This window comes from Mus caroli, unplaced genomic scaffold (genome assembly GCF_978045245.1).
Source record: "Mus caroli unplaced genomic scaffold, Mus_caroli_1 scaffold_2, whole genome shotgun sequence".
NCBI classification, from domain to species: Eukaryota; Metazoa; Chordata; class Mammalia; order Rodentia; family Muridae; genus Mus; species Mus caroli.
In genome coordinates, this window is record NW_028227257.1 from 177,709,964 (window position 1) to 177,724,667 (window position 14,704).

The following is a 14,704-nucleotide window of genomic DNA, read 5'->3' on the forward strand; positions in this document are numbered from 1 at the left end:
AAAGACATCTAAGACCAAGGGTTCTGATGCCTTCTGTGGCTGTTCTGTGTTTGTTTGTTTGATTGTTTGTTTTTTAATATGCTCTCAGTTTGGGGAGAAATATGTTAATTTCCCACTTCAATTTCTCTAATTGTTTGCCACTGATGGTAGCACAACCCAGGCCTTGGGGCGAAAAGGGGGCTGTTAGTCCTCCGGGGACAGATGGAAGACACTGCTGCTTTTTCTTTCTTCACCTACTATGAAAGCTTAATTTGGAAAGAAGGAACTCTCTCCCCTCTGAGGGAGATTGCATCAGTTTCAGACACAGGAGTTATTTAGGTTACAATGTTGTTAACTCCTTCCAAGCAGAAAGAATAGCTACTGGTAGCTGCAGAAATTTCCTCTTCTAGACATTTTTAACAATAGGTTATATATACATCTGGCCTTGAACACCAGAGACAGGCTGTACATAGAAATAGAACAAGTAAAAATAGCATACACACAGAACACCTTGGTGTGTCTCAGCCACTGTCACTCAGGTTTTGCTAGACAGAGACATAAGCACAGTAGACAACCCCCCTCCACCCACCATGAAATCTACCGTGTAGCCCATTCATTAGTCACAGAGGAAGCAGGAAAGTGTTCCCAGAGGACTTACCTGTACTAGCAGCTCCAGCTTCCTGTCATCAAGGAGATGTACTTGACATCGACGGCCCTCCGTCATCTATGGGAGAAGACAATGAACGGTCACTGAAAATCTAGTAGTTGGATGGAGTTCTTGAAGGTCTGTGGGCTGAACGTCACTAGCCCTTCAATGAGGCTTCCCACACTGGGAGTTGGCCATATAATGCCAAGAAGGAGCTGGACTGAAGACATTTATGGAGACCTTTCTGTGCAGCAACTAGTATGGTGGAGCTTGTTCAACAGAGGCACACGAGATGGAGTCTAAGTCTGCAGGTGTTTGTGATCCATGAAGTAGATGTGAAACGGACTAGCACGTGCCTCTGTAGCAGAATGCTGAATGGTAGTGTCACTTGGTCTTTACTAGCTCCTCAGTATCTGTCACCATGAGTAAAAGGCAAAGCTCAGGACCCAGACTGTGCCTCCTTCTCACCCATCCCCCTTACTGACCTCCAAAAATGACATTAACCTACCTGGCAAGCCCCAGGCCAAAGAGACCCTGTCTCAAACAACCGGTGGAGACTAAGGAGTATAACCCAAGGCTGATCCCCAGCCTCCACATGGGTGCATGCACATAAGCTGTTCTTTCATACACTTGTACAAACACGAACACACCCACAGACACAGACAAAGTACAGATAAAGGCAAGGTATAGTAAGAGCTGGGATCATAGACTTTGGATAGATATTATCTTTAATTTTTAATATAAGTTTCAATTTAATATAATTAAGAAGCAAAATTTAACTTTGGTAATGGCTAGATTTTGTAATGGTATCCCAAAATTCTGGGAGAAACATGGGCATTGGTCTTGACTAGCTGGATCCAATACCACTGTTGAGGTTCAACTATCTACAGACCCCTTCCAGCTCAGTATCTTACAGGATTCTAAGGCAGCAGTTCTCAACCCTTTCACAGGAGGTCACATATCAGATATCCTGCATATCAGATATTTATATTATGATTCATAACAGTAGCAAAGTTACAGTAGCAACAAAAATAATTTTATGGCTAGGGGGTCACCACAACATGAGGAACTATATTAAAGGGTTGCAGCATTAGGAAGAGTGAGAACCACTGCTCTCTGAGGGCCTCCCTCTCTGCCCCCAGGGACCAGCTATGTCAAACAGATTAAAGGATGCATTTAAGTTTACCCGACTATTGTCAAAGTCCTCATGATCATCTTGTCCAGGGAAGATGGAAAAGATGCTACTTCCTATTCCCTGGGAATTATTCCATCAACAAGTCCAAAGATGTCATAGAATCCCATGAGAAAATGCCCTCTCCTTCTTCAAAGAAGGCAGCCACCACCCTTCTACCCTGTCAGATCTCTCTGGTTTGGGGACCTACGTTAAACACCACTGCTGCTTGGATATGCCTAATCTCAAAGGGCTCTTGATTCTGAGTTGTGACAATGACTTAGCAGCCAAGTTTAACATAACACAGATCCTACAGGGGTAAAATAGATGAAAACTAGGGGGGAAACTTCCACTAGTCAGCTTTTAAGTTTGCAAATACTAGCCCAGTCAGTTGGCTTCAGACATGATGTAGCTCTGTGAGAAGTCCTCATCTGACCTTCAAGACTTGAGACTCCTTTAGCCTTGATCATATGAGATATCCTAGCAGGCTGATATTATTTTTTAAAAAATCTTCATTTCAATCGCTCCCTTATTCAGTGAAAGTCATTACAATTTTAAATTAGATTGAAATCTAGGCTGCTATGCCAACATGTCAAAATGATTCTTTCTCCAAAAAAAGTCACACCAGAAATGTTAACTTCCAGTAATAATCAGGCACTTAATAGCCACAGAGTGGGTACTTTGGCTATAATTTTTTAAGTACAGTCATTCAGCTCTCATTAGAATCATTGTGTATGAGTGAATCCTAGGAAGGAACGTGTACAACCATCTAACATGCTGTATTGAAGTTCATTAAAAACAACCGAAAAACACAACCAGAAACCATTCATCACAGGGTTGCGAAGGGGGCCCATGCCTGGAATCCTAGCAGTTGAGAGGTGGAGGGGAAAGTCAGGAGTTTAAGGCCATCCTTTGCTGGCCTGGCTGGCATGTGATTTAGATCCCATATAGCCCTGGCTGGCATGGAACTAGTTATATAGATCAGGCTGGCCTCTAACTCACAGAGATCCTCCTGCCTCTGCCCTCTGGAGTACTTGGACTGAAGGTATGCCCCCATCAAGTTATAAAAAGGAAGCAGAGAGTCCCTTTATCAAAACATGTCATTGTATATCAGGTTCAGACTTAAAATGTTACCTCTCAGACCCTGTTTTCATCTGAAAAAGAAAACCCTCACTAAAATTCACTAACTTCACTTTATCTCCTCAGTATGTTTTGGACCATGTACTGAGGTGATGACAGTATTTACTGCAAGTGTGCTCCATGCTTCCTTTGCAGGAAGCAAAATAGTCCTACAAAAGTTGGCATGGAGAAGAGTCGGAACAGAAACCCTTTGAGTCATCATGTTTGGAAGGCACAGCTTTCCTCTGACAGCAGCGCTGTGGTTTGTGTCTCAAAGGGGCACCTGTTTGTTGTTTCCTTCACAAGTGAGATCGGAGAACCCAGTTTTCATCGTCAGTTCAAAACAGGCTTGCCCTTGTGGGTGTGTACAAAGAAAGAGCAGACATCTGTAGCATTGTTTGGCTTGCCAGGCATGCTGAAATGTCTTTTCGTTCTCATGATTGTAAAATAATACTGCCTCCCTCCTCCTCCCAACTTTCAGCTGCACAGACACAATTGGAGTCCTAACAATCACCCTCAAAGGAAATCCTTTGGAGAGCAAGGCTGAGCATGAGTGTCAGCTGGCTCCAGTTTTAATCGTAAATCCCTGCTGCCTAAACATTCCATAGTAACATGGGCTCACCAAGTGCGTCATTGTTTTTAGCCATACTAGAAGTGTTATTTTGAAAGTGGGGTGTCCATTAAAAATGGGGCTAAACAAAGAATTCTCAACCAAGGAATACTGAAGGGCTAAGAAGCACTTGAAAAAATGTTCAACATCCTTAATCATCAGGGAAATGCAAATCAAAACAACCCTGAGATTCCACCTCACACCAGTCAGAATGGCTAAGATCAAAAATTCAGGTGACAGCAGATGCTGGCTAGGATGTGGAGAAAGAGGAACACTCCTCCATTGTTGGTGGGATTGCAAGCTTATACAACCACTCTGGAAATCAGTCTGGCGGTTCCTCAGAAAACTGGACATAGTACTACCGGTAGATCCACTAATACCTCTCCTGGGCATATATCCAGAAGATGTTCCAACCAGTAAGAAGGATACATGCTCCACTATGTTCATAGCAGCCTTATTTATAATAGCCAGAAGCTGGAAAGAACCCAGTTGTCCCTCAACAGAGAAATGGATACAGAAAATGTGGTACATGTACACAATGGAGTACTACTCAACTTTTTAAAACAATGAATTTATGAAATTCTTGGGCAAGTGGATGGATCTGGAGGGTATCATCCTGAGTGAGGAAACCAATCACAAAAGAACTCACATGATTTGCACTCACTGATTAGTGGATATTAGCCCAGAAACCTAGAATACCCAAGATACAACTTCCAAAACACAAGAAAATCAAGAAGGAAGACCAACTCGTGGATACTTCATTCCTCCCTAGAACAGGGATTAAAATATCCATGGAAGGAGTTGCAGAGACAAAGTTTAGAGCTAAGATGAAAGAATGGACCATCCAGAGACTGCCCCACCTGGGGTTCCATCCCATAATCAGCCACCAAATGAAGACACTATTGCATATGCCAGCACAATTTTGCTGAAAGAACCCTGATATAGCTGTCTCCTGTGAGGCTTTGCCAGTGCCTGGCAAATATAGAAGTGGATGCTCACAGTCAGCTACTGGATGGAACACAGGGCCCCCCAATGGAGAAGCTAGAGAAAGTACCCAAGAGCTGAAGGGGTCTGCAACCCTATAGGTGGAACAACAATATGAACTAACCAGTACCCCCAGACCTCGTGTCTCTAGCTGCATATGTAGCAGAAGATGCCCTAGTCGGCCATCATTGGGAAGAGAGGCCCATTGGTCTAGCAAACTTTATATGCCTCAGTACAGGGGAACGCCAGGGCCAAGAAGTGGGAGTGAGTGGGTAGGAGAGCAGGGTGGGGGCGGGGGATATAGGGGACTTTTGGGATAGTATTTGAAATGTAAATGAAGAAATATCCAATAAAAAAAGAAAATAAATAAACTTATTTCAAATGTTGACCACATATTAAACACAATGTTAAACCTGAAGAAAAAAAAAGAAAGTGGGGTGTCAGACTTTGCTGTTAAGATACTTCTGGCTTACTGGAGGGTCCTCTCTAACTGGCCCAGCTATGTATCATGTTGCACTATTGAACAATGGTTCAAAAAGCAAGCAAACAAACAAAAGCAATGACCTAATGCAACTCATTACTTGTATGTTAACCTAAAAGTATCAAAAAAAATCATGCTTCAAAAAGAAATCGTGTAGAGAGGTGGAGGAGTTTTTAGTTCTTGAGGCATGGGGCTGACCAGACTCTTTCTTATTCAGCAAATCCGTTTGACGGTGTCTATTTTAAACTTGAAATCAAGTAATTCAGAGGACTGGGGAGATGGCTCTGGTTATAAAGTGCTTGGCTTATAAATACAAGGACTGAATTCCATTCCCAGAACCCATGGAAAAGATGCCATTAAAAAAGCCCAACCAAGGACCCCATCAGGATTTAGTGAATAGATCTCGCCATGGCCTTGATTAAATGCATCACACACACAAAACAACAAGCCTGGGAATATTAATAATCTGGGGAAAGGGACTGGTAGGGATAGTTGGGGGGTCGTGATGGGAACAGGAGGGAGATAAAGAGGTGAAATGTAATCAGAATTTATTCTAGGCATGCATGGAGTTGCCAGATGACAAAATTAACCAACTTCAAAAAGTCGAGCATGGCAGCATAGGTTTGCAAGCTAAGTGCCAGGAGGTGGACACAGGAGGGTCCCTGGGGCTTATGTCACCTGGGTAGCCAGACAAAGACCCTATCTTAAAATACAAGGTGAACAGGTACAGGTGACAGAATACAAGGTATCTGAGGAATGACACCTAAGGTAGTCCACTGGTCTTCACTGTACCCCGACACCCCCCCAAGACAGACAGACACATCCCTGCACACAAGCACACATGCACAAGTACAAGTGCACATGGACACACACAGCACACGAATAATTTGTAAATTACAACTTGAATTTCCTAATACACAAGACTGGATGTTGGGACACCTTCTCTCCCTGTAGACAAGGAGGAGGGGGAGGAACAAAATGGAAAAAGGTGACCAAAGGTGACTTGTAGAAGACACACTATAGAATGGGTTGGTAGGGGGCATGGGGGCTACACCTGAATGTCTGGATTTAAAGGATATAAAGCCTTATATCATGGCAATGTTGCATGCTCACATGTGGCGCTAGAGTCTCCTCTGGGACATGACTAAAACATACACAACATAGATTACTTACTAACAACAATAATCCCTTAATGGTGATTTCAAAGTACTTTATAAGGAGAAGATAATGGTCTCTGGCTTGTGGAATGGGTTTGAGAAGGTCCCAAACAGCTCCTCTGCAAACGCTCTCCTACACACACCATAGAGAGCACAGCGTCATCAACACATCCCACACAGAGCACAACATCATCAAGGTTTAACAAGCCCTTTCCTAGAGTGTAGAACACAAATATTATCATGAGTATTGTTTCTTCTTCATATAAAACCAAGGCACCCCAATTCCATGTACTTCTTATCAGCTTGTCCTCTAAGACCTCATTCCCTTTGTACTTTATTGTTTTTTACATTTATTTACATGTGTGTTGTACACAGCACAGTGCACACGTGGGGACCACAGACAACTTCAGTAGCTGGTTCTCTCTACCTTGTGCGGATTAAGCTCAGCCTGTCAGGCTTGAGGCAAGTGTCTTTACCTGCCAAGGCACAGTGTCATCCCTCCTCCTTATTTCAGTCATTCTCTGAATACCCTCTTTCCAAAATTTTCTTTCAACTACTGATTCATATGCCATGCATGTATACGTACAGAAGAACTCTGGCACCAGTTTCAGTTTCTACCCTTTCAGAGGTGTGCATTGCACTTGGGTGAATGCTAACACATCCTGGTGAAAGTAACAAATCCTGAACTTAGAAAAAACAAAACAAAAAAGTCTGCGGTTCGAAATGAAAACTAAAGACAGCAATCAGAGGCTGGGGACTTAGCTCAGTTGATAAGAGTGCCTCCTGCCTAATGTGCACCCTAGTCCCAGGTTTAAGTCTAATCTCGTTTAAGACTGGGCATGATAGATAACGTATACTACTAATAAGCCCAAAACTTAGGAAGCAGAGGCAAATGGATCAGATGTTACGGTAATCCTTGGCTAAAGAGCAAGCCTGAGGCAAGCCTGGGCCATACCTTCTCTTTCTCTTAGGAAAAGGAAAGTCCACTAATACATGTTATTGTAGCGTCTCGGTTTTCTGAGGCTAGTTTACACTGCAGGAATCATGGAGTCTGGAGTAGAGGAAGAGGATGGCCAGGTGGAGGACAGCTGTTCAGGACACATCCACGGGCCTGCAAATCATGTTCACCTTGTTACTGCACACCTCTTGTCTAATATCTCTTTACAAAAACCAAAGGAAGTTGCCAAGGTGTGACTCATTTGCATTTCCGAGATGACCTTAAGTGAAAACTTTTAGTTCTTTGGAAAGTTAGTTAGGTCAAATGATGTTTTGCTGGGGCACACTGGTGAAAGGCTGTCTTGCTAAAGCAAACACGTGAAAGACTGTTTTCCTGAAGCAGACACAGGTGAAAGGATGTTTGCATATAGCAAACACGTGAAAGGACCCTTGATGAAGGAGTATAAATATGATCCCACAGACAGTGGGGGACAAGCACTGAACTCTGGTTTGGCTTGCTTCACCTTGCTATTCTTTGCTAAAAACACACATCTATTGGTTCACCTTACATAGCATTTGCTGGGCTCAACTTGTGATAACGCCACCATAGAAGGAAACTCGCACAAGAACTGCTGGTGAAGGTCCAGTGGCACCTTTCCACTTTAGCAGCCTCGCCTCAAGCTGGTTGGTGAGTCTGGCCGTTTCTTTGGGATTGAGCTACAGCTGCCTGGTGTCTGCCTGGCGAGATTGGTGTGCAGCTGCTAAGTCCTGTTTGGTGTCTGGCTGAGCAGGTACACTCCCCCATGCTAATGACTCTTCCCTCCCACTGCCTCTGCTGGATGCTGGGCTAGCGGAGAGGTTGAACCCTTATTAAAAGGAGGTTGCAACTCCACATAAAACAAGAGACACTAAAACTTATAGAGGAGAAAGTGGGGAAAAGCCTCGAAGATATGGGCACAGGGGGAAAATTCCTGAATAGAACAGCAATGGCTTGTGCTGTAAGATCGAGAATCGATAAATGGTACCTCATAAAATTGCAAAGCTTCTGTAAGGCAAAAGACACCATCAATAAGACAAAAAGGCCACCAACAGATTGGGAAAGGATCTTTACCTATCCTAAATCAGATAGGGGACTAATATCCAATATATATAAAGAACTCAAGAAGGTGGACTCCAGAAAATCAACCCCATTAAACAATGGGGCTCAGAGCTAAACAAAGAATTCTCACCTTAGGAATACCGAATGGCTGAGAAGCACCTAAAAAATGTTCAGCATCCTTAATCATCAGGGAAATGCAAATCAAAACAACCCTGAGATTCCACCTCACACCAGTCAGAATGGCTAAGATCAAAAATTCAGGTGACAGCAGATGCTGGCTAGGATGTGGAGAAAGAGGAACACTCCTCCATTGTTGGTGGGATTGCAAGCTTGTACAACCACTCTGAAAGTCAGTCTGGCCATTCCTCAGAAAATTGGACATAGTACTACCGGAGGATCCCACAATACCTCTCCTGTGCATATATCCAGAAGATGTTTCAACTGGTAAGAAAGACACATGCTCTACTATGTTCATAGCAGCCTTATTTATAATAGCCAGAAGCTGGAAAGAACCCAGATGCCCCTCAACAGAGGAATGGACACAGAAAATGTGGTACATTTACACAATGGAGTACTACTCAGCTACTAAAAAGAATGAATTTATGAAATTCCTAGGCAAATGGATGGACCTGGAGGGCATCATCCTGAGTGAAGTAACCCAATCACAAAAGAACTCACATGATATGTACTCACTGATAAGTGGATATTAGCCCAGAAACTTAGAATACCCAAGATACAAGATACAATTTAAGAACAAAGACCAAAGTGTGGACACTTTGCCCCTTCTTAGAATTGGGAACAAAACACCCATGGATGGAGTTACAGAGACAAAGTTTGGAGCTGAGACAAAAGATGGACCATCTAGAGACTGCCATATCTGGGGATCCATCCCATAATCAGCCTCCAAATGCTGACACCATTGCATACACCAGCAGGATTTTGCTGAAAGGACCCTGATATAGCTGTCTCTTGTGAGACTATGCCGGGGCCTAGCAAACACAGAAGTGGATGCTCACAGTCAGCTATTGGATGGATCACAGTGCTCCCAATGGAGGAGCTAGAGAAAGTACCCAAGAGCTGAAGTGGTCTGCAACCCTATAGGTGGGACAACAATATGAACTAACCAGTACCCCCCCGGAGCTCGTGTCTCTAGCTGCATATGTATCAGAAGATGGCCTAGTCGGCTATCAGTGGAAAGAGAGGCCTATTGGTCTTGCAAACTTTATATGCCTCAGTACAGGGGAACGCCAGGGCCAAGAAGTGGGAATGGGTGGGTAGGGGAGTGGGGGGAAGGGTATGGGAGACTTTTGGGATAGCATTGGAAATGTAAATGAGGAAAATATCTAATTAAAAAAAAAAAGAAAAAAACAGTAGGTTGCAAAACTTTGTGCCTACAATGACCCATTGGTGTGGCAGTACAATGAGAACTATTAATGACTCCTGAGAATTGCATGCATTAAGAACTGGTATTCCTGAGACATGATTTATTTAGAAAATTGTCAACAGTCTTGAAACAACCTAAAACGCTATTCTTGAGTCCTTTTGCACCAAATGGAGAAGCTGGAGTTCAAAAGCAAGGAGCAGAGACCAGAAATCGGAAACTGTATATCTTTCCTGCTCATAAGGTCCCTTAAAACCACAGGCAGTAAGGATGCAGGATGCATTACAACAGCACCTCACAATCTGACCTTTGACCCAGGCTGTTTGCTGGCTGTGAAGGAAATTCCAAGGACATGACTATAACTTCCCAACACAAATCACAGTGGGAGTTCTAGCTTTCTGAGTCACCTCAAAGCATCACCTCACACTTCTCTCTCCCTCCCCCTCCCCCTCTCTCTTACAGTTTCCTCCTTGGATAAAGAAAGGACCAAAGTTGGAGTTAGGAATCCAAAGGTTGCAAGTTTACAAAATCTCAACCACCATAGAGCATCCCCTGGCCATGAGGAGATCAACACACACACACACACACACACCCAGATTCATGCAAGGCCAGCTGACAGTGCACACACTGATGACAAAGGTCTTGAGCAACATAGTGTTAGAAATACTCCTCCCACCATTAAACATGCACAATGGAAGTAAGTGCCTAACTTCAGTGGGCAGGACGCCCCTCTGCTCAGAGCTTCCAAAGGTAGAAGAAGAAACAATTTCTGCTTTTATTACAACTGTCCCTCGAGTCTAAGCTCACTTTTTGAAAGTATTAGCGTGTTGGATCTGAGGAGACAGCTTAGTTGGTAAAGTGTCTGCCACACGAGCACCAGAATTTTTAAGTTCCTATCTGCAGAGCCCATGTCAGAAGCCTAGCATAGCAGTGGCCTCCTCCAAGTGCTAAGGGAGTCAGATGGATCCTGGAAACTCATTGACAAGCTTCCCAGCTGATCAGTGAGCTACCCATTCAGTGAGAGATGACACCTCAAAAACAAACACAAAACCATAGGTGAAGACTAAGGAAGACATCCAGTGTTGTCCTCTGGCACCCACGTGCACACACTCATATGTGTACTTGTGTGTACACATGCACACACTAGAAGAATTAGCATATTAAAATGAGCTAGAGCAAAGAAAGATGGTACAAGTGCTGCCCACCAGAAGACTTATTTGGAGAGATTACCTTGCCCCTAGTTTGCCCTGACCATTGTCAAGCTGTGCTGCCCCTGCCCCCTCCTGGATTTAGTAGAGCATGCACAGGCGTGCCCAGGAGGCCTTGGCTACACATTACAGCTGCAGCTCATACAACCCAGATGGAAGTTCCTGAGTGGCTCTATTAGGAGGGAATTAGCATGACAAAGCAGTGGGCCAGCTAAGTTGAATCTGCAATTGCAAACGTTTTGCACATTTGCATTGGAGGAGGTTAGAAGTGGGGAGGAGTGGGTGTCCCCAAGAATCTCCAGCAAGCCTATCCTAAGGACATCCCTGCTCCCTGGGCCTTTAATTAGCTACAGCAAGAAGAAGTTGAGGTTCTTTCTCTCTCTTTCTTCCCTCCCTCCCTCCCTCCCTCCCTCCCTCCCTCCCTCCCTCCCTTCCTTCCTTCCTTCCTTCCTTCCTTCCTTCCTTCCTTCCTTCCTTCTGTCCTTCCCTTCCTAATACAGAAAAGAAGACTGGGGTCTTGGGCCTCATTCAGGCCAAGGGGACAGCTTGGGGTAGCTATGTCTGAGGCGAGAACAGTTTCTCAGAGGCCTGTGTGAATTGAAGCTTCAAGTCCTAACAGTTAGTCAACTTAATCCTGTCCGCACAATCCTGCTGGGATCCAAAACACTAATAGCCATCTCAATATTAATCCACTGCGGTGCCCAAAGCACACACTTAAGATACACTCAGCTTAGGCCTAGGAATTCAGGCATCCTATACTCCACAACAGAGACAGGTCAGAAACACTCAAAGCCAGACTCCAGGACTAAGGTTTATAAGGTGACAAGTGAATTCAAGTAAGAGGCGAGTAATCCAAAAGGCTCTGCAAATGGCCTGGGGAACTTCGTGATGAGTGTCCCTGTTGTGTGATGAACTTTTCCTGGGCAGACCAAAATGCCAGCTCAACCAAGATACAATGCTAAGGACAGGCCAAAGGATGACTCCACCAGGATCCAGTTTGGTGAATCAATGAGTTTGTGGGGATTACTTACAGTAGCATGAGTGACCCCAAACCAGCTGTCCACTGACAAGCCTTGCTTCAGCGTGGATTGTCACTTCCCCACAGCTTTGGAGATGGCACTCTCTGCCCAGCGGATTTTGCTCACTCTGCAGCCCCGGGTACCCCCTGAGACCAGGAGACCACTAGAGCACTTGCAGCTGGCATGGAGGCGCAGGTGGGAGCAGCTGAGATCTCACATGAGAGTCTAATGACCTTCCCCACCCCCTTCTAACAGAGAAGGTCAACAAGCCCAACCTTGAGGGTATCTTCCAGGTGGTCAAGGTGGCTCTGATTAAAATGGTAATGGCTGTTAAGCTTAGAGGACAACCTTCTACAGCATTCCCTGGCCTGACACTGCAGGATGGTTAGAGAGGGAATGCTTCGCTTTCCAACAAAACAAAACAAATCACAAGCAAGGCGGGTCAGGCTGGTAGCACAGACATGGTGAAGGGACACCTCGGGTATGGAAGGTGACATGTCATGCTGAAGCAAGGCTTGTCAGTGGGCACCTGGTTTGGGGTCACTCGTGCTACTGTAAGTAACCCCCACCCATGCCATGTAAGTAAGCCAAATAAACTCGTTGATATTGGTAGAGACATCCTTTGGTCTGTCCTTGGTATTCTATCTTGGTTGAGGTGGCATTTTGGTCAGTCCACACCTAGCCAAGGACCAAGGTGGACAGTTGTTCTTCTTACATCTGGCAGAGGTAAATGTTGGGAGGAAGCAGACACGGGGAGACCCCGATGCATGGGCTCAGGGTGATGCTAAGCATCTGAACACTAGGAATTCAGAACAAAAGTGACATCTTCAGAGTGATGGACAGGCACAAGGAAGGTCCAAACCCCTAGTTGTCAGCAGTACCTTTTTTTACCTGCCGCTCTGACCAGCCGGAACTCCGGGGATCCTAAATGGGCTGTCTCACATGGGTTCTCCCATGGCACCTGTAGCTTCTGCACACAGGCCTGCTGTTCTCTGACCTCCACGTGCACATGGACAGGTTGCAGGAGCACTGTACGTGTATGTATACCTGCACATACTTGAACTTGTACACAAATTCGCACACATATACAGACACAAGGAAAAGTAATATTGGAGTTGTCCTAGAACAATCCGTTTAGGAACACCATGCATGACACAGTGCTGGGGAAATGCTCGGGAGATATTCTTAAACCCGTTCTCAGTCATAGCATCCGCATACACTTGCATACATGTGTGCCTTCTACACAGTACATGCACCTATACAGGTGTGAAAGGGCATCTGGGTGAGGTATAAATTCCAAAGTTGCAGAATACACAAAGAAAGTAGTGTAAAAAAACACTTAAGTGCTCCTAACAACTGATGCTCTCCTTCAAACAAGAAAGATGGAAGAAAACAACACCTCTTCCTTGCCACAGAAGTTCTGGCTTCAAGACCACAGTAGAGGGACAGTTTGTTTGTTTGCTTTTGTGGTTGTTTGTTTTGTTTTTGTTTTTGTTTTTTGGTGTTTTTTTGTTTTTGTTTTTGTGGGATGAAGAGGATTTCGTTTTATTTTTCAAAGGAAAACACAAGTCTGCCTTTTGTTTAGATAGCTGTTTAGAATTGGAGAGTCAGCCCAGGATGCTGGGCTCAAGAAAGATTTAAGTAGCCCAGAAAAAAGATAAAGTTGTATAAAAGGAGATAGGGCTGGTTCTATGGATCTAAAAAGATATCATTTGTAAAAGCTGCAGACTTGAGAAAGAACTGGTGACACAAAGCAAAGAATTAAATGATGTGGGGACCGTAACACTCAAGAACACGGGCAATTTGCATGGAGAACTCCCACAGGTGTGGCTATAACTTGGACCAAGCAGTAAGTGCACAGACTCTCCAGGGAAGATTTACAGCACAGCACACTTTAAAAAAAAATAGGGATAGAGATATTTAAAACAAGGAGCCAAAGGACACTGAGAAGTCCTCAAGGCGTGCTCAAAGCAAGGCAGGCAGGGAAATGGATGGACTCCCAGCCATTCTCATTTGCAACATTTGTTCACAGAAGAAATCAGAACAGTTCAGTTCCTGTTTCTGTCTTCTCTTTAAGAAAGGACGAGGAACGACTTGATGTAAAGAAATGCAATAAGCTGGCCACACCACTGTCCCCAAGGTTGAGTCCCAGATGATTAAGTTAAACATTTTAAAAGCCAGGTGTGGGGGCTCATGCCTCTAATCTCAGCCTTTGGGAGGCTAAGGCAGGAGAATGTCGGGAATTCTAGGACAGCATGGCTAATGAAACCCTATTATAAACAAAGTAACAACTGCAGAGTGATGAAAACAAAACTTAGGTATCAGATTGTTTCTTAAGTCTCTCTCTAAGCACAAAAGCAACGAGACAAATTATGATTTGATTACATTTTGCATTCTAAAAACCAGTTTCATTCCACCAAAAAGGTAAGTTAAATGTGGGTGGGGCTGGAGAGACAGCTCATCAGCGTAAGAGCGACTTTCGAAGTTCCAGGGTTTGAGACCAGTGGTGGCTTTCAACCATCCAGAAAGTCCAGTGTCAGGGGGTCTGATGCCCTCTTCTGCTGATCTCTGTGGGAAGCAGGCATCCATACGGCACACATACATACATGTAGGCAAGATACTCGTGAACGTTAAAAAAGAAGAAAAAAGAAAAGCAATTGAATAGGTAAGAATGAGAGTTCAACATTCTCAAGATAAAATCTGTTAGTTAGCAGATCATTACAGCTTAATGAAAAGGCCACTAACAGTCTCCATGACATAAAAGGAGGACAGCAACGCTGAAAGGTTTGTCCTCCAACTCCTTCATCCCTTTTCTAGAAATGTATTGGAATAAGAGAAATGGAGTTGAGGGGTCGTAGGCAACCATGTTTACCATGGTGGGGGTTCACTTAGTGCTTATGGTATATGTAGTATG

The 14,704-nt window shown here is 44.3% G+C and overlaps 1 protein-coding gene across 4 annotated transcripts in view; it reads right to left on the reverse strand.

The window, feature by feature from the left end:
* Frmd4a (FERM domain containing 4A) overlaps positions 1 to 14,704 on the reverse strand; it is a 600,187-nt gene that overhangs the window by 183,334 nt on the left and 402,149 nt on the right. For all 4 annotated transcript variants that reach the window (XM_029471433.2, XM_021186444.2, XM_085835220.1 and 1 more), the window contains one exon: positions 638 to 703. In XM_029471433.2, coding sequence (XP_029327293.1) covers positions 638 to 703 — 66 coding nt within the window. The remainder of the gene's footprint in view (positions 1 to 637; positions 704 to 14,704) is intronic.